Source organism: Pipra filicauda, unplaced genomic scaffold (assembly GCF_003945595.2).
Source record: "Pipra filicauda isolate LSUMZ 115617 unplaced genomic scaffold, ASM394559v2 scaffold98_size3848907_pilon, whole genome shotgun sequence".
Lineage (NCBI taxonomy): Eukaryota > Metazoa > Chordata > Aves > Passeriformes > Pipridae > Pipra > Pipra filicauda.
The window spans coordinates 2,068,467-2,092,313 of record NW_024105186.1 but is presented as its reverse complement, the minus strand read 5'-3'; the positions used below and the strand labels follow the sequence as shown (position 1 = coordinate 2,092,313).

General features: G+C 40.1%; 1 protein-coding gene across 1 annotated transcript; it reads left to right on the top strand.

The window, feature by feature from the left end:
• The first annotated feature begins 13,668 nt into the window (after positions 1 to 13,668).
• On the top strand, positions 13,669 to 23,338 carry LOC114003718 (cytochrome P450 2J6-like). Its single transcript, XM_027750989.2, has 9 exons — positions 13,669 to 13,975; positions 15,283 to 15,445; positions 16,569 to 16,718; positions 17,765 to 17,925; positions 18,942 to 19,118; positions 20,490 to 20,631; positions 21,300 to 21,487; positions 21,924 to 22,065; positions 23,160 to 23,338. Exons 1-9 carry the CDS (start codon positions 13,805 to 13,807, stop codon positions 23,336 to 23,338), a joined length of 1,473 nt encoding a protein of 490 aa, XP_027606790.1. The 5' UTR covers positions 13,669 to 13,804.
• The last annotated feature ends 509 nt before the right edge of the window (positions 23,339 to 23,847 follow it).

The following is a 23,847-nucleotide window of genomic DNA, read 5'->3' as shown; positions in this document are numbered from 1 at the left end:
TTTCACTGAAAGTTTATACACAAAGCAAATGTAAGTAGTAAAGAAAAAAATTCTGTATTTCAAGGAGTATAATGAGAAAAAAGGAAACTGATGGTTTCTTAAAACTGCAGTAAATCAGGAAGGCTCTCTGGCAGATGGGCAATTTAATGCCTTTTTCGACTTTGGTTGTCAATGAAAATGGCAACAGTGATCCAAAGACCAATACATTCAACACCACTGATGTTCATGGAAGATTTCTGTCTAGATTAGGAAAAATAGGTTAGAAAATAGCTAGATGAACATGATGTTTTCAAATTGGTTGGGCTGATTCATCCCAGGGCACTTAGGGGAACACTGTCAACCTCAGAGCTATTGGCAGTTATCTATGAGAACCTGTGGAGGAGGGGAAAAGGTCAAACATTTCCTTGTCTTCAGATGGTAAGAGAAGCTGCGGTGTTATAAATCAGCCAGCCTAATTGCACTTCTCAGAATATCCTGGAAAATAATCAAATTGTAAGCATTGGGAGGAAACCAGAAAGAGTCAGTGCTCACCCAATAATGTCAAAGTTACTTAGTTTTGTTTGAGGACATAGAGGTCTGTTCTCAGGAGAGAAGCTGTTAATATAATTGACTCCTGTTTAATGTGGCTTTGACACTATCTCGGGAACCCTATGGAAATGTGGGGTGTCTGAAGCTTTGTAAAACTTCATGGAAAACTCAGGAAATGCATAAGAATGTCAAACTGGAAAGATACACAGAATGGGATTTTGTCCTACATCTATTCAATAGTTAATCAAGAACCTTCATAGTGAAAACACCAGACTTGGGTAAGGTCTAATTTCTTGATACCATCAGATCCCAAACTGATGCCTGCAGTAAGGTGAGAAACAGGTATTCCTAAACTCATCACAGTTCACTGAAACTTACAAGCAGGACTGTTTTATTTTGATTTATTACTTTTGTGAAAACGTGAAGGCTGTCATAACGTGGATACTTCTTCTTAGCAGTTTTAATGTCAGATAGCTGGGGAGGTGAGGGTGACCCTATTCCAGCGTCTCTTATTATTCCCTCCTTCCTTCCTTCCTGGAGTCACAGTTTTCTCTGGGGAGTTTCTCTGGAATATTTTTCTTGATCATTATGGTTCCCACGCAGTAGAAAAATACATTTTAGTTTTACAGTGACTCAAAATGCCTCTAAAAGCTGTAGAATTCAAACTGAAGTTTGTCGTCCTGAGCTAAACCATTTTCTTTAGATTTTCTGGAATAAAAGATACAGTGGGGAAACCAGAAAGTTCTCATTAAGAATTTCTGAAAGAGGTTATTTGAAACTATATTTGTCCATTGAGATAATTGACCTAAAAAAATCCCAATGAACTGGATTAATTTGAAGTAATATTTCAGATGTCTTTGGCATATCTTTTGCTTAGTGAAAAGCTTATGAACTTGTCCTAATATCTGCAAAGAAATCTCAGCTGGTGGTATTTTTAGCTAACACTCCAGAAACTATTTATTTGCTGTCCTGCAGTGTGAGACTCTAATGTTAAAGGAATAACAATAACAAAATTGCAGCTCTTTCCCTGAACAGTTCATGAGATACAGCAGATGAGACAAGAGACGAGCTAATAATGTGAATATATTCTGGGGTCAGCTGGTGATATGATGATATTCTACAAGGACTGCATTTTAAGGAGCATTACAGAGAAAATGAGAAAAAAAATTGGAGTGTTTTGTATGATGTTCTTTTTGAAATAACTTTTTTGAACACTATTTAAGTGTTTATTTCGGTAGTGCAGTCACGTGAGCATAGTCTCTGTCTTGTAAATTCAGCTTGGACTGACAGCTGCAAGCTATAGATGACTAGTTTCTCTATCAGACAGCCAGCTTCCCTTAACCTACTTGTGGGTAGTTTCAGGCAAGGACAAATATCACAGCCACTACTCACTCCTAAAATTGAGGGTATCAGTGGCTTCAGCACTCACGGACATAAACGAGCATCCTAGTGAAATGCGACCATTATGGGATCTGCAGGGAGAGGTACACGGGTTTTCAGACTTGCCACTCTCTGACACTCATTGGCCTGAGTCCTGGTAGAACTGGGCACAGCTCTGCAAGAGCCCACAGTTCAGAGATGTAGTCTTGATGCGTGTGTTGGGTCTGATGCTGCAGCTGAGGGAAGCTGTCTGTGCTTAAGCAGAACATCAAGAGCTGCTAGGAACAGTGCTGGCTAATTCAGCATAGATCAGGCATGGATTCTACAGCACAAAATTAGCCCGTGTTAATATTTCAGCAGCTCACCCTCCGAGGCACCAGGCAGAGGGCAGCAAAGGCCTTTAAAGGGCTGCGCTGTCACGCAGGGCTGGGCTGTGCTCTGAAACAAACCTCTGTCACCAGGGTACGCCGGAGTTCATCACACCTTCATTCGCCGACAGCATGAGACTGGTTGAAGATGAAATTCAAATGCTACAATACGATGTCCTCAATATATTTCTTGGACCTTTTGGTAAACACCGTGTCTGCACGGTTTCTTGATTACAAGGTACATGGATGTTATTCACCGTGACCATGTTCTTCTGCCCTCTGATCAAGATGAAAGGTTTTTAATTTTCTCTGTACTTACAGTCTCTCCCACATCAGGGAATGCAGTGCACTGAGGAAGCTCCCAAATAAATGACTGCGTCTTGCATTAACTTTCATTTTATCTAGGTGAGATGGTGGCATTTGACAAGGACCAGATGTTAGAAAAACAAAGTAATTATACAATTTGAAATGTGGGAATCACATCCATGAGGCTTAGAAGCAGAACATTTATTCCATTTGTCTCTCTCCTTTCCTTTCTGTTAAGTACTGCCAAGATAAAAGAGAAAACTTTGCTATAATTAAAAAAACCCCAAAACAACCAACCCCAAAACAACACCAAAATCCTCCCAAAAAACAAAACCCAAAACAAAACAGGAAATCTTGAATAGAATAATTCTGGCTATTTTTCATCAATCTTAGTTTATTGTTGGTTTTTATCCAGATTTGCAGGTAAGCTCCTGCAGTAGGGGAGATATTTAGGATTAAAATTGCCTTTTATCTTTATGATGTGTTTGACTGAATGCTTAACACAACATCCAGAGCTGACCAAAGTGATTCTCCTTGAACAGTGCTGTCCTCTGATCAAAGAAAGCCCTGCAGTTCATCAGTCTGAGTAGTACAAAATGTCTCAACAGATCAGCCTGAAGCATTTAATGAAAAAAGATAGAGGACTTACCTCTCCATCCTTCCCTTTCCAAAAGTTCTGCGGAGCACTGACTCCTTTAGTGGGTTACACTACAGTGCAGATGTTGGGAAGATGATTTTCATGTAAGTTTAGAACACAAGGAGTGTAATCTATTGTTATTGTTCAAACTTTTCTCATGTATCTCTGTCTGCAGCAACCTGTGTCACTCCCCCCTGACACCTGTTTGATTGCACATTATGTGCACGTAGTGGCCTTTTTAGGCTTTACGAAATTCTGTATTTAAGTCAGTTCATGGTCATGTTAGTCTCTTTGTAGACTTACATTATGAGGCATGCTAAAATGTCATAGCTGTTTGATCTCAGGCTGTGTAAGTTACAGGACCCCCACAGGCAGGATGGACATCGCTAATGGCAGAGGTTGCTCTCAATTTCTCTCCATCATTATCACCCAGTGGGCATATTCAGACTTATCCCATCACCAAAATTTGCACAGAAACAAATCCTGCATGACTAATGTATCCATATAATTTCCTGTCGCAGCTCCATTGTATTGTCTGAACGCTGTACAAAAGAGAAAAACTTCACAGCTCCAGGAACCCTGATTTTCCTAACAGGGAAACAGTCCTCGTGGCCTCTATGCTGACTTTGACAAATAGCCTTGTGTACTTCAGTCTGGAGTCTTTCAGCAGGTTTAGCATATGTTTGCATTTGTGTATCAAAATATTAAAATAAGATAAAATTAAATATTTGTATTCAAAGCACAACTGCATTGGCTGCACACTGAGTACATCGTGCTTCTCCAGACCTGAGTTTTGCTGTCCGAAGATAGACATCCATTCAGTGAAGGGATATTTGGAAATGGGCTGCACCTGCAGGGTGGGGACTCTGACTTGCCCAGCAGTGCACAGGCATTCAGGGTGAGAAGCCAGCTCTCAGAAGTGGTTTTCTGCTGGCCTAGTCAGAAGGTTTTTCTTCTGTTTTCTATCTTTTCATGACAGCATCAGAATTCAGCATCAGAGAGGTGAAGCCTGAGACAACAGACCTGAATTTGTTCACAGAGCAGAGGCTGTCAGGCACAGCCCTGTTGATAATATGTCAGGTAATTAAAGACTTCATGCACGCTAAGGTCTGGAGTGAAATTTGCCATGGAAAAAACAAACTGTGTTCTTGGATATTGCTGTCCCCCTTTCACTGAACTTGAAATTGAAGCTGACATGGAATCATTCAGTTAGTTTGAAATTAAAATATACATATCCCTACATGTGGAACTAGTACTGTTTGCTTTAATACAGTTATAGTGGACATACAGTAAGGGGGACATAAAACTTTGCTACAGTGCTGAGCTCACAAGTATTCATTTCTTCCTCTTTCAGCCTTATGATCCACCATTTCTATGCTCTTGTTTAATCACCATTTGAAGTGATTAATACCAAGTTTTTGAAAGCTTGAGTTAAAAAAACAAAACTTGTTTTTGAAAAAAGGACAAAAGGCTTTTCAATTCTTTTAAGACTTCAGAGCATTGTTTTGAACATTTAGAAGTTCATTCTGTTTATGAAAAGCAGTTTCATTATTGTTTCCAACTGCAGACAAGATTTTCCTGAATCTAAGGCAATTTTTTCAAAATCCAGTGTTTGCACTATCCATCTGTGATTCTAGTTCTCCTTTTGTCATGCAGTTCCCTCTTTTGCATCCACAAACTGAACACCACAAGGATTTCTGGGGGTAAAACATGAATTCATTAAAAGCAGTTGCAAATGCATCATCCAATTGTGACCACATTGCTAAGAAGATTTTGTCATAAAGCAAACAAGGCATATTTGAGAAGCAATGTCTGCTGTGCTGGAGAAACTTGCTTGTGACAGAATTGACATTCTCTGCAGTCTGGAACACAGTATTAAAATGAGTGAGGAAATGATGAGCAGTAAAAGAAGGGTACATGTGATATATGTATTTAATAGGGTAAAATCTGTAGGAAGGACTTGCAGGAAGGAAAAAAAATTGGCCTTCACATTGCTGCAGACATTTACTTTTATTTTTTAAAATACAGACCAGCTGTGAAATGTGGACAAACACCATTCTCCGGCCTTGCTTTGTGTCTGCTAATTTTACAGTTTCTGGAATCATAATATGTGTGTATGCAAATAAAAGCTCTCATGCTGTTTTGTCTTCTGGTTTCTGAAGGAACAAATTGGTCAGTGTGATCTTCTCATGCAAGTGGACAGGAAATACCAAATGCAATAGCATAAGAAATTATCCTACTGTTTTTCTAAATATTTAATAAGAGAGAGGGACACATTTTCCTCATACATGTGAGGCTCGTAGGTCAGTGAAGAGATCTCATTCTCCCTATTTATTCCTGATTTTTTTTTCTAACTTGTGTATTCTGGGAGCTAATCCAGCTCAAACTAGTTGTAAATCCACAGGATATCTTCCCTTTGGAGAGGTCCCAGTGAGTGAAGTTTGAGCTAAGAGAAGACGCCTGGCTACCCATCCCAAACGTGCTGCCACGTGAGCTGTGCCTGTTTCTAGAAAGTCACAGTTTATGAAAAGGGTGGGATCACATTAACATTGAAACTGCCCGGAAAAACTCGACTGTGCTTTGATGTGCTTGTCCCTGTTATTTCAGCACTGCTGTGTAAACGCTAACAGTCTCTTGGGGCAGTGGAGAGCTACTTACTGTATGTGGCCGTTCTGACAGGAAAGAGTAGTGTGGAAAGCAAGAAAAATGACAGTGAGGGCAAATACCTGATGGGAATGGATGAGATCTGAGGAGTGAATTTGAAGACTTCATAGAGGTTTTGAGGAGAGGTAACTGTCTTTCAAGTACATATCCTGAGAATCTATGCAAGCTGAGTGGATTTTCCAGTTGGAGGAATGGTTTAGAAGACATTCTGAAGAAAAATCTTTCCTGAAGCAAATAAGACTGGAAGAAGTTATTTTTCCTGCTCCCATACTTTTCTCTAATTATAGACTTATAGATTTGTTTCAGTTGGAAAAGACCTCTAAGAGGTCCAGCTGTTACCCCAGCACTGCCAAGTCCACCACTAAACCGTGTGCCAAGTGCTACATCTACATGTTTTTTAAATACTTCCAGAGATGGTGACTCCACCACTTCCACGGGCAGCCTGTGCCAGGGCTTGGAAACCTTTTTAGCGAAGAAATTTTTCCTAACGTCCAATTTAAACCTGCCCTTGTACAACTTGAGGCTATTTGCTCTTGTCCTGTCACTTGTTACTCGGGAGAAGAGACCAATTCCCTCCTGGCTACAACTTCCTTTCAGGCAGTTGGAGAGAGCAATGAGGCACTCCCTGAGCCTCCTTTTCTCCAGGCTAAACACTCCTCCTCATCCGACTTGCGCCTCAATGTCTGTCTTGACAATTGTACAATAGTTCTGCAGTGTCTGAGGGTGCTTCTTTTCTCCTCCATCCCCAGGCCCAGAACTGTGACCTTGTGCTGTCCCACGCATGTTTGACATCCCCACTCTCTTCCATAAATCCTCACTCCAGCTGTCACATGTAACTGGAGGCTGCAGAGAAGATGACAGAGACGATATGTAAAAGTGATGGATGTTTAGGAGGACACAGGTTGTTTTCTGTGGTAGAGGATGTCTTTCCTGGTTTATATGAGGTCTCTCTTAGCAGTATAAGTGCAAGCAATAAAATTTCTTGCAGCACAATGTCTATAGGAGGAATAACAGTTTTGACTTCAAGTGGTATTTCTCAATCCATTTTAACTCAACACCAATGGAATACTTTTGAGGAAAAAGAACTTTTCTGGACATTGCTACTGTATTGCACAAGCAGTAATATCATAATTGGAACAATACAAAAATTAGGTCACTTCTTTCATATTTTTTCTTGCTTAATTTCAGAGATGTGTCCATGTACTGCAGTCATTTCATGTGCAATCGATTGAGAAACTTGTGTCTAAAGGACTGCATTGTCATTGCCGTACCAACTGCTGATCTCTAGATACTGTATAACAAATTAATATGCAATCGCTGCCACCCACCTTGCCCTTTGATCCACAAGCAACTGTCAAATACTGAAAGCTGCTGAGTGTGCTTGTCATCTTTCTTGAAAGTCACACTAGCAGAGTTGCCATAGGTGCTGGGAGTTTTTTCCTGGAGGCAGACGCTGGATGGTAAAGCCATAGCAGCTGGATGGTAAAGCCATAGCAGCTGGATGGTAAAGCCATAGCAGCATTGTCCGAGTGCTTCTTCCATAGGCATTGGTTAGTCGTGTCCCTCCCTCCCTCCCTCAGGGAACTGGTAGAAAAGCAACAAAGAACCATCACAGAGGCAGATGCTGAGAGAGGGCAGATTAACAGGGCCTGTTGGGGCAAAGTCCTGGCTGTAAGATCAATTGTGAAGGGAATTTCTCGCCACCCACGGTGTGTAACTCTAAATTCCCCTGTTCCCTTCATATTAGCACTATTGCAGTGCAAGTTCTCATCATTCATCTCTCCTTGGAAGCAAGAAGAAAAAGCTTCTCTGGACAGGGAAGAAAGGCATGAGTCAGACTTCTGGCCCCTGCACTTTATGCATGGCTAATTGTCACTTTGCCACTTGTAACAAAATAGATGTCTTCTGTTAGAAGCTTAATGCAATTAATGAAATACTTAAAAGGGCTGCTGTCCCTGCCGCAATGCTGGAGATTTAGGAGTGTGTGATGGAGGGTTACTAAGACTCTGTACTACTGCGAAATTTCCCCCCCCTTAAGATATGGAAAATCGAATACAGAAATGTTCCCTAAATCTTTCTCTGAAGTATTTTTGGAGGTTTATTTAGGTTGCTAAGTCAAACTCTGAAACCTTAAATGTTATTGAAAACAGGTCTTCTTGAGAAAAAGCCTGTGAGAAATGATGGTGTAATTGAAGACTGAACTTCCAGACACAATTTCAGTTTTGGTCGGAGAATATGTTACCTTCTCTGGGTTATGAGCCATCCTGACCCTTTGTTATGCCCATATGGCTGCTTCTATCTTGGTCTTTCCTTGGTTTCTGCCTCCTGTTGCTTGACGCTTTGCCACACCTTAATTAAAGACTTTGAAGGGTTGAAAATACCTGGCTGCAAAGGATTACAATGGGAAGTGTGAGGTGGAGGGAGGTAATGGAGCTGGTACAGCTCCATTTATACCAATCTGGGATAATATATTGCTACACGTTGAGTGTAGTAATTAGAATACATTATTGAGTTGTGCTGATTCTGCCTTTCATGTTTGGCATTTAAATTCCTACCATGTAAATTTAGGGGTATTAATACTTGTCTGATTAGAAAGTCTACTCCGTTACACATTTTAATTATAAAAAATCCCGTGGTGCTGTGTAATTTCTTGCCTTCTTATGTAGGAATAGATATCTTTGCCTTGACAGACCTAAAATGTATTTAATAATGATAAAGCACCCTGAGATACTTGCTGAAACTGGAACTAAAGAAGGGAAAACATTGCTTATTTTTAGTACTGTATAAAGTATGTTAGAGTTCTAGGTCAGTGCTTGTATCTTGATGTTTTTAAACACTAGTTTCACAGAATACACATTGTTTAAGCTCCCGGTTATGATAATTTTGATCCTATGAATTGTTTGAAGACAAAGAAAGGGTGGGGGTCATATTGGTCTTTCAGTCTTTATCTATTACCTTGTTTGTTCACTGTTGTACATTACTGCAACCTTCTCAGCCTTTCTTTGTCCCCAAGGCTTCTCCTATTTTAAAAGCTGCTTCTCATTTTGCAACCACTGGTACATACACCCGCATCCCTTTAAAACTGTGTTTATTTTCCATGTGCTTATTCCCTCTGAGCTTTCTCTTGCGTATGACCTTTCTGGAATTGTGGGTTTCTCAATGCTTTGTTGTTTGGGTCTTAGGGCAATGTTCCTGTCGATGTTCTCCTGGGCACATAATGGCCAAGCTTACAATCTGCAGCCAACCCAGCGAAGAACATGGCAAGAGTGAAAACCTCATCTGCAGTGTTCCCTGCTGGGTAAGCTGGATCTAGCTATCCTAAGAAAACCAAGATCTATTTCAAATATCTTCTCATTTTTTGTGCAGAAAAGATGTAACTATGTTGAATCAGTCCCTGGAGCTGGTGCTTTCAGTTGAGAATGACTGTCTCCTCACTATGTCTATTCTGAACACAAAGTCAGACTGACCAGGTCATTTCAGACTGCTCGGACTCAAGTGGAAGGTAACACCATCCTCAGAGCCATGCTCTGTATTTGGGGCTATTTTGAGGTCAATATCTTTAACCTGGAAGATGCCCATGGTTCTGTCTCAGAGTTTGTCTGTCCCTGTGTGTCTGGACATGCTTATGATCTCTTGGTCAGGCACACCAAGGTACACATCCTCCAAATCCTCTTTTACTCCTTCACTCAACAAGATTGACTATGGCCCTCATGAAGCCTTGACCAGTTTGTAGATGAGGCAGGTTTGATGCCAAGACTTCTGCACTTCTCGGTGCAGAGCTCCAGGAGATTGTATCTAACTCTCTGTCTTCCGACTTTCCTTGGGACAAACTACTTCATGGTGTGTGGCTTTACAACTCACTGCACTGCAGCTGATGCAATGGTTGCCACCTCTGTCAATGATCTGCCTTCCTGAGTTTCACTGTTCTCTCAGTCATGAAATTTGCAAGCTTTGTAAACAATATTTTTAGATTTTCTTAAATTAATGGTTTAAAGTAATCAAAAAACCATTATCAGTAATGTAATTTCAATGCTATTGCTTTATCAACCAGGTTTGCAATATTTTCAAATTACAAAAAAAACCAACCAAGTAACTTTCATTTGTTTTGTGATAGAGATTGTTTTCTCTATTCTGATATTTTAAGAGTGTATAATGAATACATTTCAGCACATAATGCTTTCTTTGGGCATTCTTGGGATGAAAAAACATGAGCAATCAGCTAATGGTGTTGCTCTAATTTTGTCTCTACCATTTCCTTTATCCCATGTACAGCAACACCCTAGAGCTTTTTAATATGCGAGTTTTGCTAATTAATGTAAACTTTGAAGCATTTTTGTTTTGGTGTCTAAATATCTATTTTTCCTTGTTCTATTGGCTTTTCCCTATTCCTATGTCAATAAAAATAATTTTTACCTGTGGCCAGTACAAGTTTTCAGTGTTTTCTCAGACATTCACTCTTTAATTGCAACTCTCCTGGATTTTAACTTCAGTGTATTTTTTGTGACAAACTGTTATGACATACATTTTCGGGTGCTTAATTTCTGTCAGACTTTATGGGAGTGTCTTATTGAGCTTGTTTATTTAGCTTAACTTGAAAGTGCTCTGCCAGCACTGCCTTGTCATTGTGTTTTTCCCTGGCAGTCATTAGTAATGCTGTGAAGAAACTACTGATAAGAGATTGAGATGATAGACTGCTCCAGCTCATGACATCAGCATTGCATTTTACAGTTTTTTGCCATATTTTTGCTGGTGCTTCTCTTAGATGTTTCTGAAAAGATGGTATTTATGGACTTTGAACTTCTATTTTTACCCCACAGCCTGTACATCCTCACTTACTCACTAGCAGCAATAGCACGGTGCTGCTGGCCTACGAAGAGGAATTCTAATGTCAGAATATTGATTTCAGCCTCTTTTGTGAAAACAGAAACCTGTTTTTTTCTGTTAGGCTTTAGAATATATCCTCTAACATATTTTTACTTGTCTTTTCCTGTTGATTTTCTTAACCCTTTGAGGGATTTTGTGTGCATCCTCAAAGTTGTTATGCAGAAATTATGGAGATGATCTCAGGTCCTTTGCATTTTCCTACATTTTGAAAAATTCATCCAACTATTCCTCACATAGAAGTATCATGCAGTTCCCAGTAATTCACGCAGAGAACATCAAGTTACTCTTCTTCAGGCAATCTCTCTGCAAGAAAATTCTTGCAGCAATTAGGATCAGGGATGCCAGTCTCAGTTATGTTGCTTTTTCCATTTTTATTTTGGATATTAAGGTCCCTTAACATTTTTTCTTCTCACTCCTTGTGCCACCTCAAGTCCAGCCTTAATGCTCCCAGTTTCTAGTCTTATTACAGCTTGCGAATTTTGCAAGTTTCTGAAGGTAATTGTGAGTGAGGAGTTAGAAAGCGTAGCAATATATTGTGCAATTTCCATTTCTAAATATTATTTATTTGAAACCTCACTCAAGGCAATTGGCTGCTACTGTGTGCACAATGTATGAACAGTTCCTGTGCTTTGGAGATACTAATTCCTGACATTCCCTCCTGCCAAATACATTACAGTTTATACTTCATATTTAAGTATCAATGTCCCAGAGCTGAAATTAAGCATTTGCTTGCTCAAGGATTTCAGGACCATGCTTGTTTGATTGTCGCATTACCTGCACAGCTTTACTTTTGCAAGCGTTGCACTAATCTTGCTGAGACTTACTTCACAGTGTGCTTTTATGTTCACTAAAAATCTTATTGAAACTTTGGCTTCCTGATAATTTTCATTAAAACTTGCTGGGTTTGCCTCTGAGTCCACTTCTTTGGAATTCTCTTTACTTGGGTTACTATCTTTTAGGAAAACTGAATTTTCTGCCAAAAATACAAACCCAGCAAATATTGCTGATAGTCTGTCCAGAAGAGGAGGCATCAGACAGGCAGAGGTCCAGACCAACACAAGATCCCTCAGCCTGGTTTTGTTTTCAGTACAGCTTATCCAGTGACATCAGGTGACACTGGTGTAAGTAACTATTCGTGCATCTGGATTTCAGACCGTTGGAGCATCCTGAAGACACTGCAAAAGGAAAGGTAACAGTAACATCTGGCAGGATAAATTCCTGGCTGGCTCATTTGGCTTCATTCTGCTTCTGACACTGGTGCTTTGATTCCAGTTAAACCTGACCCATGTTCTGAAAGAGGTCATTTACTGACGTCAAAATATTACACCAACATGAAACATCTAAAATTAAACAATGTAATACGGACCAAACAGAGAAGAGACGAAAATGATTGTATTTAGTCTATTAATGAAACTTATGTAATTCAGCATTTCTTCTGACTTCAGTTGTCCGCACAAAACTAACATTCTTCCTTTCTTTCCAAATTTTAAACTTGATATTTTGGTTTGAAGAAACAATTTTTTCTGATTTTATGTTTTGCTTATTTCAGCCTCATAATGGGCAATGGTACCTGACTTGCACTGGTTTCAGCAAAGCCACGGAGCCCACCTCAGCCTACATCCCACCATGCTGCCCACAACAGGCACAGATAAGGTCATAAAAGACTACTTGCCCATGCTGTCCTCACTGTATCATGCAGGCAAGTATGAACCCACAATAGCTTCAAAGTTTGGCCAAATGAAAGAGATAAATTGCTATCACTGATTCACATGACTTTCTTCATGTTGCCAGGTTTGCAAAATAGTACATTTCTGTCTGCGTTGGAGGGCACAGCAATGTCTTGTTCAGACTTGTACTTCAATTTTAGCGACAACACTTTCTCTTTGCAATGCAAGATCAAATCCTCTGGTAATTGGCACACAGTGCTTTCCCCCGTCTGTGCTTCAAACTCAGTGTGAATCCCTTCATTATCAGAGGACAGATTTTTTTTATGTGTCCTGTAAACTTACTGATAACTGGTAATAATATCCTGGATTCTGAAATTGATCCAAAAGGTAGAAAACTAACCAGGGCACGTGAAGCTTTCAATTTGGTTACATATTACCAAAAAAAAAAAAACAAACCGAAAAACGAATTTTATTTTTAATTAATCTTTAAATATAAAAAAATTCAACATTTTGATTTTTTAAATTATTTAATTGTAATACGAGTTTTTAAGTACTACCTCCTTATCATGAGTGCTCACTTGATGAAACATTTTTTCCATTTACTGGAAAAAAAAGTTTGATTGGACAATCAAGGCCAATTTTTCAGAAATCACTCGTAGTAATTTTGTCTTCTAACTGCATCCTTAGTCTTCAAGTACTCTTGTCTTTGCCTGTGTGGACTGTGTGTGCTGGCAGGCAAATCTGAGTTTACAATCACATTTAAATAACGTTTGTGATTAAAGCACCTGGAAAATCTAACCTATTGTAAGTATATGTATGTATCCAATCTAACCTATTTTAAGTATGTACTATGAACTATTGTAACTGTATTCTATGTAACTGTATAATCTAATCAATGTGTTACACTCATAATCTGAATTCAGTGATTCTGAGATGAACCACTATATATATTTTTAAAGTTCCTGAAGCAGATGAAACCGAGTTTCACTTGTCTCATATCCACTGGTCAACGAGGGCTATCACCTGGTGTCACTCCAATCCCGATCTCCCAATAGGCTCCAGAAGTTCCCTAGCACAAGCTTCTGGACAAATACTTTGGGTACAAGTTATTCACATTTCCATTCTAAGGCTTGCTATAAGCAGATAGGTGTGCTTTTGGTTAGGGATCAGTTTGATATATCTCAGTGTGGCAAATATATACGGTGCAAGAAAAAGGCAGGCAGTGACGAAGAGGGAGGGACAGAGGGAGGGAAGGGAATTGAGACTTTATAGAACTCAGTCTGCAGAACTGGTGGAACAACAAGGAAGATCACCTTTTCCAAGATCCAGTGCCTTCTTTTTGATAGACAAGCTGATAAATCAGCTCAGAAATGCCGACAATAACTCAAGCTTTTGTAGTCCTGATAATTTTTTTGTTAATTGTTCAGGTTTTCAAACTGCGGAAGGCTTGCAAGCAATTCCCTCCTGGACCCACTCCTCTCCCATTGCTTGGAAACTTGGTGCATCTGAACTTTCAGTTTCACCGGGATCTTCTGATGGAGGTATTTCTTTTAAGATGCTATTAATTGGTCATTTTTAGTCACAGATTTAAAAAGCCTGATATGTTATTAATCAAACTGAAGCTTTTAAGTCTTAGAAAGTTACAGACAAGGTATGGACATAGAAAGATCAACTTGATTCCTATATTTGGGTCACCTTCTTATGTAGAATATGTCATCTTCATGAGAATCCTAATGTTCTTAAGAATCAAGTAAACTTGGGGACAGGGTTTCTGGCTTGTTATTAAAATTGGGAAATACCAATTCTCTAAAATATGTTTCTGCACTGCTGATAAGTCCCCATGTGATATTTTTAAAAATTCTGACTGGCATTGCCTAATTTGATCACAAAGGGGCAATATGTGATGTATGCTTATAGTACAGGAAGGACATTCACTCCCCACCTTCCTACACCTCCTGAAAGCTGTTTGCCACTTGTTTTTAGTGACAGCTGCAGTAATTCTTCTAATGGTTTACAGAAGACCTCTAATTCAGGTGTATGCCTAGGACAGCACACACGGATCATTGAGTGCAGAGCAGACTTAGACAGGTAGTGGTGCTCTAAGAGGGAGAGGAAAGCTGGAATCTAAAGAATTATTAGGAGAAGCAAGTGACTGGTGTGATCAGCTGGATGTAATTCTAGTGGCACCTTAGACACTGTGAACAATCTCTTTTGTATCATTGTGGGTGTGCTGGAGCAGAATCCCATACTCGTACAAAGGTTTTTCCATGAATGATTGGATTTCCTCTGTCATACACCCATCTGTGCTTGGATACCTCTGCTGTGTCCAATGGTGAGTGCTCTCCTCAGGGCTATGATGAAACCCTGGACTCGGCTGCAGCCTGCTGGCACTTCATAGCTGTTGACTAGTTTCTGGCTCCATGTCCTCTCCTGGAGCACACAGATAGTGCAGGCTTAATCAGCTGGTTTCCTTTTGCAAAGGAAGGGACCACTGGAGGCACAGAGCCCCAGAGCCATGCAGAGTGGGGCTGTTCAGATCAACAAGGTTCAAATGTTGGGGTTGGATGTGATGCAACATAAAGCAAAAGTTTTTTTTCTCTTGCTGCAGTGTTGCTGCAGGCTATGCTTTAAAAAGAAAATCGCTTTCCCCAGAGTAAATAAAATGGGCTGCTGAAAGCATTGTTCTCAGCAAAACAACAGTCTCTTTCTGCTTCTATCTACAATTATATGCACGGGGATGACATTTTCAGCACAAAACTGTCCATTGGTGAATAACTGGTGCAGTGTCTGTTTGAGATGTATATATGGGACTTCATCTGTTCTTTCCTGGCACCTTTTCCACTTACAGCTGGCAAAAACTCATGGTAACATATATACTTTGTGGTTTGGGTGGACCCCAGTGATCATCCTGAATGGATTTCAAGCAGTGAAGGATGGCATGACCACGCACCCTGATGATGTTTCTGGGCGGATGGTGTCGCCTTTCTTCAGGGCAATGGCCAAAGGAAAAGGTGAGATTTTCCTGCCACAAATAGTGCACAGGAACGTTGACTTGGCAAATTATTCTGCCCTCCTGTTCAAAATGATCTTCCATCAGATACAGTCCAAGTCCTCCATTACTTCTTGAGAATAACTTACTATTTGGTGTGATGCTTTTTGTACCGAGTTTTCCCAATCCTGGGAAACACTCCAGGTTGTTTCTAAGCGACCTTTTTGCGGTATTCAAGATGTATGTATGTGATCCAGCTCAGAACTCAGCAATCTTGCCCTCATCACAGACTAATCCATTGTTCTGCATACGATTTTGCTGTACATCATGTGAATGCAACGCTTGTTTGGTAACTGGATACATTATAGTTGCCAAATATTTTCCATCATGAGCAAGAGACCTATAAAACCCTCTTTCAGAATTTGCACTGCTGTATTTGCAGACACTCCTAAACATTTTTTGAATATCCTTTGACTATGAGAGTGCCTCTGACACAGGAAAACTCAGTTCTTCTTGGTGTATTCCATCAGTTTGCAGTTTTTTCCCTTCCCTTCCCTGCATTTGCTATACTAAAGCAGACACAGGTTGTTTAAAGGTAGGTAAAGCCTCACCATCACAGCTCTTCAGGGGACCACAAGTGCAATTTAACAATTAGTGGAGTGTTCTCTCTTCCACAGGAGAAACAGAGCCCAAATGTCACTTTTCCTTCACCTTCATCACCTCAACCTACAACCATCACATTAATTGATCTACACCTTCATAAATGTACCCTGCCCTGTACTCCACTCTGTGGAAATTCATCCAGTTACTCCTGTCCTGAGCACGATCACTTGACTATGGCTAAGGCAGATTTCCTAAAAAGGCATCTTAAGGTATTCTTTTTTTTTTCAAGACATCAAGAAATGGAGCAGTCAGAAAATCCTTAGTCTACTCTTTTCAGTTGTGAACTACAATCAATATTAAGACAATGTGGCCTAGTTATAGTTTGGGTATGCTTGGCTACGATTTCTGGTTACCAATAATTTCACCTAAAGATATTTGTATCACAGTATATTCCCTGCTTTATTCCAATCATTTTATAATATGTATTTAAATGAATCATTCATGTCTGTGACAAATATTAATATGCCAGGGAATACCCTCAGGTATTATATTGGCAACTGGTCGCTCCTGGAAGCAGCAGAGACGCTTTGGAATAATGACTCTACGCAGTTTGGGAATGGGAAAAAAAGGCCTGGAGCATCGAGTGCAAGAGGAGGCCTCTCACCTGGTGGAGTTTTTTATGAACCTAAAAGGTAACTGTCTGCTAAGAAACCAAGCACTTTTCAGTCTGGATCTTCAGTATGCAAACTTACCTACCCCTTCTACGGTCCAGGTTAGATCCACAGTGGTGTATCCAAACTTACTAAAGCCTAAGAGCAGTAGAGCATAGAATCAGAAAGGGGAATTTCTTTCTAAAATAGCTATTCATAAACCTAGTGAAGTTGTGAACTTCTGAGATTCCACCTCCATGGGCTGACTGTTTGTCTATAACATGATTGTACAACGACAGGATGCCACTGAATTGCACAGCCAAGCCATCCTCGGGCTGCCTGCAACAGGTAACTGAAGAGTATTGCAGAGCTTGGTAATTTCAATGACATTGGGTGCCATTGATATTTTAGTCTGTCTGGCTTAGTAACTACTGGCAAGAGAATCAAAAAAAGTAGGAGATGGGAGGGAACTTCAGTGGATTATCAGGTTAATCCTAGAGTCCAAGCCGGGATCATTTCTACCCAAATTACTTTCTATGGATATCTGTCTCATAACTTTAAAAAAATTATCAGACAGAGATATGATAATCTACTGCTCACAGTTGAGGCTGTAATAGTTTCATTATGTATACTTTGCAGGTTCCTGTCCAACTATTCTTCTTAAACCTTCCCAAGTTCATTCAGTCTTTCCTCCTAAGTAATTATTTTACATTTTTGAATGTCTGTCACTGAATTCCTGCAGTTATCTCGAGTGACATTTCTTCCTTCTCACTCGGTGACTTGTCTTCCTCCAGACAACTGAGGACAGCAGATTTGATATGAGATCCTGGAACAGATCTTAGTTGTACAACATTATTTCACAGAAAGGGGTTTGAGATTGTTTTAGAGGAAACAGTTTAACAGTGTCCTTTGCTCTAAGGCTATGTTTTATTTTCATTAATTCATATTAGTGCCAAATTTCTGTCCCCATTCATGCCCCAGTTGTATAAAGAGAACATTTTATGTAATCTCTAAAAACACTTTGTCCTATCTGTATAAGAACACTTGAAGAAAACACTGAGAGTAAATATCTGTTACTGTGTTTACAGGAAGACCTGTGGATCCTTCTTTCCCTCTTTTCCATTCTATTTCAAATGTGATTTGTGCTCTAGTTTTTGGATATCACTTCTCTGATGAGGACAAAACCTTCCATGAAATGATCCATGCCACAGAGAATTTATTCAAATTTGCAGGCAGCTTTTTTCATCAGGTGAGTAAATGATATGCTGGTTTTTTCTGAAATAGGTAGAAAATGAAAGAGCAGATACAAAAATGGCTCTTCACTAAACACAGAGCTACAGGCAAATGCAAGTTGGGAGAGAAGTGGTGTCCTGGGGACCTTATTACTGCCTCCTTGGCATGAGGACATTTTTAAGAACTCTCTTGTTTCTTTGCAAGTTTAGGGGTTGACTCTCTGTTGACTCCTGGTTTTTAAGTCCTTCAGCATTTCTAAGACTATTAACAGAAACCTTTAAATCTAATTTGAGACTGGAGTTTGTAATAAATATGAACTCTGCAGTGCTGCTCCTCCCACCTCTACTTACTTCTCTCCTCCAAAAATTGGTATCATTGAATTCACTGTTCTGCTTTTTACTACTCTGCAAATTGTATGCTAAAAATTTTGTTTACTTTTTCTTCCCTTACAAATAATAAAATATTCATTATGAATTTTCCCCTTACTTCATAATAGCTCTGAATTCACACATTGCAAAAACAATACATACATTCTCTGACAGTCTCACGATTCAAGTTCTGTCAAAGATTTTTTGGTAGGTACTTCCCACAACATACCATATAGGGCAACTTTGCACTTGAAGGGTCTTGAAGCGCACTTGAAGTTTTCCCCATGAATTAGACTTTGTGGTTTAGACCCTTAAAGATGGTCAAGCTGCATGTAATGGGGAATGTGGACGACCAGGCAAATTCCATTGACATTTGAATTTTACAGAATAAGGCAAACTAAAATGCTGTTGTGGTAGTAAAGCTTTTCTGCAAATCTTAGGGGCATGAGCAGAGTGTCATCAGAACTGCCGTCTCCCCTGGGATTGTGTCAAATCACTAGTAAAGTTTTACTACATGATGGCAAAAACCTGCTCAAAGCAATACTAATTTCTTTATTCTGCTATCAACATTTCTGGACAGGACAATTCAGCCTTTTGGTGTTTCTAAAAGTAGCTTTGTTACTGACAGAGAATTCACACTACCTCTTGTGTGTCACTCCTGCAGATGTACGAAATCCTCCCTTGGCTGATGTGCCGTCTCCCTGGGCCTCATAAGAAGGCATTGGCTTGCTATGATGTCCTGAGTTCTTTTGCAAGAAAGGAGGTCAGAAGACATGTGGAGAGAGGGATACCAGCTGAGCCACAGGATTTCATTGACTTTTACCTGGCTGAGATGGAGAAAGTAAGTGTTTGTTCTGTGTGATCACACATTTATGGAGTATAAGGTCCAGTATGTCAGGGGGTGAACTCGTGAGCTATCATCTGCTTTCCATAAATATTCATGTGCATACTTCAATCCTGTAGTAAATATGAGAGTTTATTCCTGTAGGTTACATAAGTTTGGTAGAAACCACCTCATCTTCTATAGCAAGGCACCTCATGTGTACAATGGATTTAAATATGCATACGCAGGTAATTGCCCGGGAACAGAGGACAACGTTTCCTTGGAATTCAGTGTGTGCTCTAACACTGACTGTCCTTGTGCCATGTAACTGTATGGTTCCTCCCTTGTCAGGGAATCATTATCCCTGTGTTACCTCTAATTTCCCCACAGTTTGAGGCGTGGTTGGCTTGGCACCTATATTCTAATTGGATATCCTAGGAAAAAATTTCACAAACAGGGCCATAATAAGCATTAATCTTCTTCTCTGCCCAGGCTATTGTTTTCCATAGTAGGAAGTGTCTCATGAGCCAGAGAGGCTCTGCTAAAAGTATCAGATTTTCTGTTTCAAACTTTGTCATTTTGGGGTACTTTTGGGAAGTAAAAGAAGCATCTCTTTCCTAGGGTAGATGAAGTTTATGTAGCTTCTACATGTGGTCATAAGCTTTCAGCTAATCAGGCTGCCATGTCCTCACAGTGTTGGCTCAGAGGCTCTGAAAGGAGCTGATGCATCATCTTACATTTTATATCTGAATTGACTATGACAAGATTTGCTAAAATAAGCATTTTAGAGGCAAAGATGCAACTTCCTCTGGTGTCAGGGGTGTGATTTATTGCAGTATTTATTGCATTATTTTAAAATGTTTTGCCTAATTTTTTTTCTCTAAAATATTTTTATTTTACTCCCTTATTATTCAGTAGAAAATACCTCTCCCCCTCAGTTCACATTTATCCTGAACTCAGAAAAGAAATTACTTTCAAGGTGTTCTCTTGAGATTCCTTTATTCAGATGGGATTTCCTTTGGTATTTTCTAGCACCATTTGATAGCATATTGGAGACCAAGGCCTGAAGAGTGGCATGCTGTAGGGCATTTGTATAGAAGCACACTCTAATCTAACTGCAAAACTTGTACTGTGCTTTAAAGTTTTCATGATTAAGTCATCAGACATAGAATTGTCTTTTTTAAATGAAAGAATATTCTACCTCATGAAAGATAGCAAGGCAGACTTACCATGTCTATTTGGGAAACTACTAAACTACTCATCAAAAACTGTAATTTTGACTATTCTTTGTGCACATGCCAGCTGTGGAAATAAGGACTCTCACACAGAGGGCATACAAATTGACCTAACTTTTATGCTTTAACTTCAACTTTTTATCGTCATCTGCAGTCAAAAGAAGGGGTCAAGCCCAAGTATGATGAAGACAATTTGGTCCATGTCATAAATGATCTTTTCCTTGGTGGATCAGAGACCTCAAGCACAACATTGTACTGGGGACTGCTCTATATGGTTGTGAATCCAGATATTCAAGGTGAGAGGGATTCTTGTTGTGAAATGCTGTGGGTACTACAAATGTTAATGATGGCTGAATAGGATGAGCTGCAGTGTGGCTCTCACTCTCTGAAAACACAAAGAATGGCAGCAGAGAAAAAAATCAGAGACCCGTTCTGTGACCTGACCAAGTCAAATGGCTGAAGACACTTGCAGTGAGACCAAAGTTAGCTCTTGGCAGTGATAAGTCAGCGAGGTGCTCTGTGTGGAGAGTTTGCAGGTGACTGATGGCAGCAGGTACAGAGATCAAAGCTCTGAATCCCGTCTGCACCTGACACCATTCAGGTATGAGGAATGCTAACATAGCTTTGTTTGCCATACAGTCTCATCTCATATTTATGGCAGCCTATGTTCACTGCCCCTCCTGTGAGGCAGCAAACCCAGCTCTCCTTGCTGAGCACACCAGTGCTCTTCACAAACCACTGGACCCCTGACATCCCTCCAGTGTGTTCCTGGACCACACTGTTGGTGGGTTTTTCCTGTACATTTTTATTATCCTATATTAAACTCAGGCATTAAAACATATTAAATCACAAATTATAGACCTAATGTACTATGTTGAAAGAATATATTTTCCTGTTGCTCTAAGAGACCAGTTAAAATATTTTATACATTTTCTCATCTGAAGTTGTGAATATTTCTCCACAGAGAAAGTGCAGAAGGAGCTGGATGCTGTTCTGGGTCCTTCCCAGTTAATTTGCTATGAGGACCGGAGAAAACTGCCCTACACAAATGCTGTAGTCCATGAGATTCAGCGCTTCAGCAACATTGTCTTTGTGGGCATGCCCAGGCTGTGTGTGAGGAACACGACACTGCTAGGATTCCCTGTCAAAAGGGTACAGACACATTTTCAGCTTCTGTTCTTTCTTCAGCAGAGAGGCATTTATTTATCTTTCATTTCAGTTTCGTCACCCATTTTCATTCTATAAACTATTCTCCATTTAACTCAGGAATGTGGTGCCTGGGAAAGGGTTACTATTTGTGGCTACACAAATTAGTCCTTTACTTAATGTGTAGGTGCTCAGAAAGCTGATAAGACCTCTACCAGGGAAGCCTTGAGCTCCTACCCATCATCACAACTGCAGACACCAGCTCTGCTTGGCTGGGGATGGACTAGGAGGATAAAGTGTTTTGCCAAAGCACTGGTCAAGAGACCTCTGCTCAACTTGGCACTTGCCCAAATGGCAACAAGCAACAGTTTTTTCTGTCAGGAAGAAACTGATGGGTGACAGGCCAGTAGTTGGAATGGAATCAACAGTTTCTTCTTTGCAGGGCACCATCGTTATACCAAATATAGGATCTGTTCTGTATGACCCTGAGCAATGGAAGACACCTCGACAGTTCAACCCTGGCCATTTTCTGGATAAAGAAGGAAACTTTATCCCTCGAGAAGCTTTCTTACCATTCTCAGCAGGTAAATGCATTGGTAGTTTGAACTGATCCAATAGATAAAATGAAGAACATAGAAGTGTGAGATTATGGTATTTCTTCAGATAACATCTTCTATCTCTGCTGTTTGTTGCTTTTAAAGAACAGTACTGGCTTGTTTCTGCCAAGTGAGAGGCTTCTGTGCCATCAGACCCCAAACTGTCCTTAGGACTCTGTGGTGGGAATCCCACTCAAACTGGGCTGGTTGCATGCTGCAGTCATACACAGGTTTTGTCTGTAGTGTTCTTTATACATAGTTACGTTCCTGAGAAGCAATGTGCCTTGTTTGTACTGGAGTTACTTGCCATCCCTTTTAAAGGATCAAGATGAAAGAAAAACAGAATGCATCCTGATAAACAAAAGATTAAGTTCTTGCTTACAGAACTGAAAATCCAGTTGCCAAAGAAGGAAATAAGATAGCAATGCACACACAGTTAGCAATCACACATAGCAGTAAGGTTCCTATTGATGGTTTTGTTTTAGTTTCTCTGTTGATATAACAGACCAGTCACTTAGATGTCCATCCAGCAGTGGTTTCTTAATGAAAATGGTATTTATTTCCTTTTATTTGTCTGCTAATCTGGAAATGTGAATGTATTATTCACCTGTTCTGCTCACACCATCGGTGCCAATGAAGAACCCTGGGAAAGGAATAGTCGGCCTCATGCTTTGCCTATGAAGTGACCAAGCCTCTGTTCAACTGCAAATGCCAAGTAATTTTGATTCACTGATGTTAACTCACTAAGAAAGCATGTGCAAGCAGCTGGCAGATTCTTTGTGTATGACCCTGGAGCTCAACATCTCCTGTAACAAGAAAATAATGTTCTATCAGGTCTAGAAAGAAATTATATTTGTACATTAGTGATTTTCATTGAAATTTTCCTTTGGTATCTCCTAAGCTATGACATTGGATCAGATCTTTCTGAGAAGGCATTCACATAGTTTTAATTCTGTGGCTTTCATGATCCTGTCCTTAGACAACAAAAAAAACACCCTCTGCTTGCAACAAGAATGAACTAAGTGACTATGAAGCTGAAAAATTCCTAGATACTCACTATCCTTCCCCTCTTCCCTCTGCAGGGCACCGTGTGTGTTTGGGGGAGCACCTAGCGAGGACCGAGCTCTTTATTTTCTTTGCCAACCTGCTGCGGGCTTTCACCTTCCAGCTCCCCGAGGGAGTGACAGAGATCAACACAGAGCCCATTTTGGGGGGTACCCTGCAGCCCCACCCATACAGGGTTTGTGCCATTCCACGCTAGGCTGCAGCTGTCACAGACCAGCACGAGACAGCCACCTTTACCTCTGTGAATTTCCTCTCAATGTATAAACCTCCTTCTACTAGCCAGGATATTGATATTAGTCTATCCCAGAGCTATTCAGAAAGTGGATGCAAGCCATGATCCAGACCGTCAGTACTTTTGGTCTGGTCTTTGTGAAAGTCACAGATATTCTCGCAATGATCTTAACCAATTTCTCCTGTCAGAGAGCGAGTGATGTCAGATGCTAAGATTCCCAGCCGAAGCCAACATGCTGTGTCCCCTTGTCCTGGCCAAGCAAAACCATCCTCATGCTCAGTCCTCAGTAAAATTCAACAGAGGATCTCAGCAAGAGCTGAGTAGGTTCCATTCCTGTGAGTGGTCTGACAACCTTATGTAATTTGACTCTGAAAAACACCCCTTTAAAGCCCTGTTTTGGTTTTAGTGTCCTGAACTTAGACACTTTAATTTGTTGACACGTTGCAAATAAAAAAAACAACAACAAAACCAAA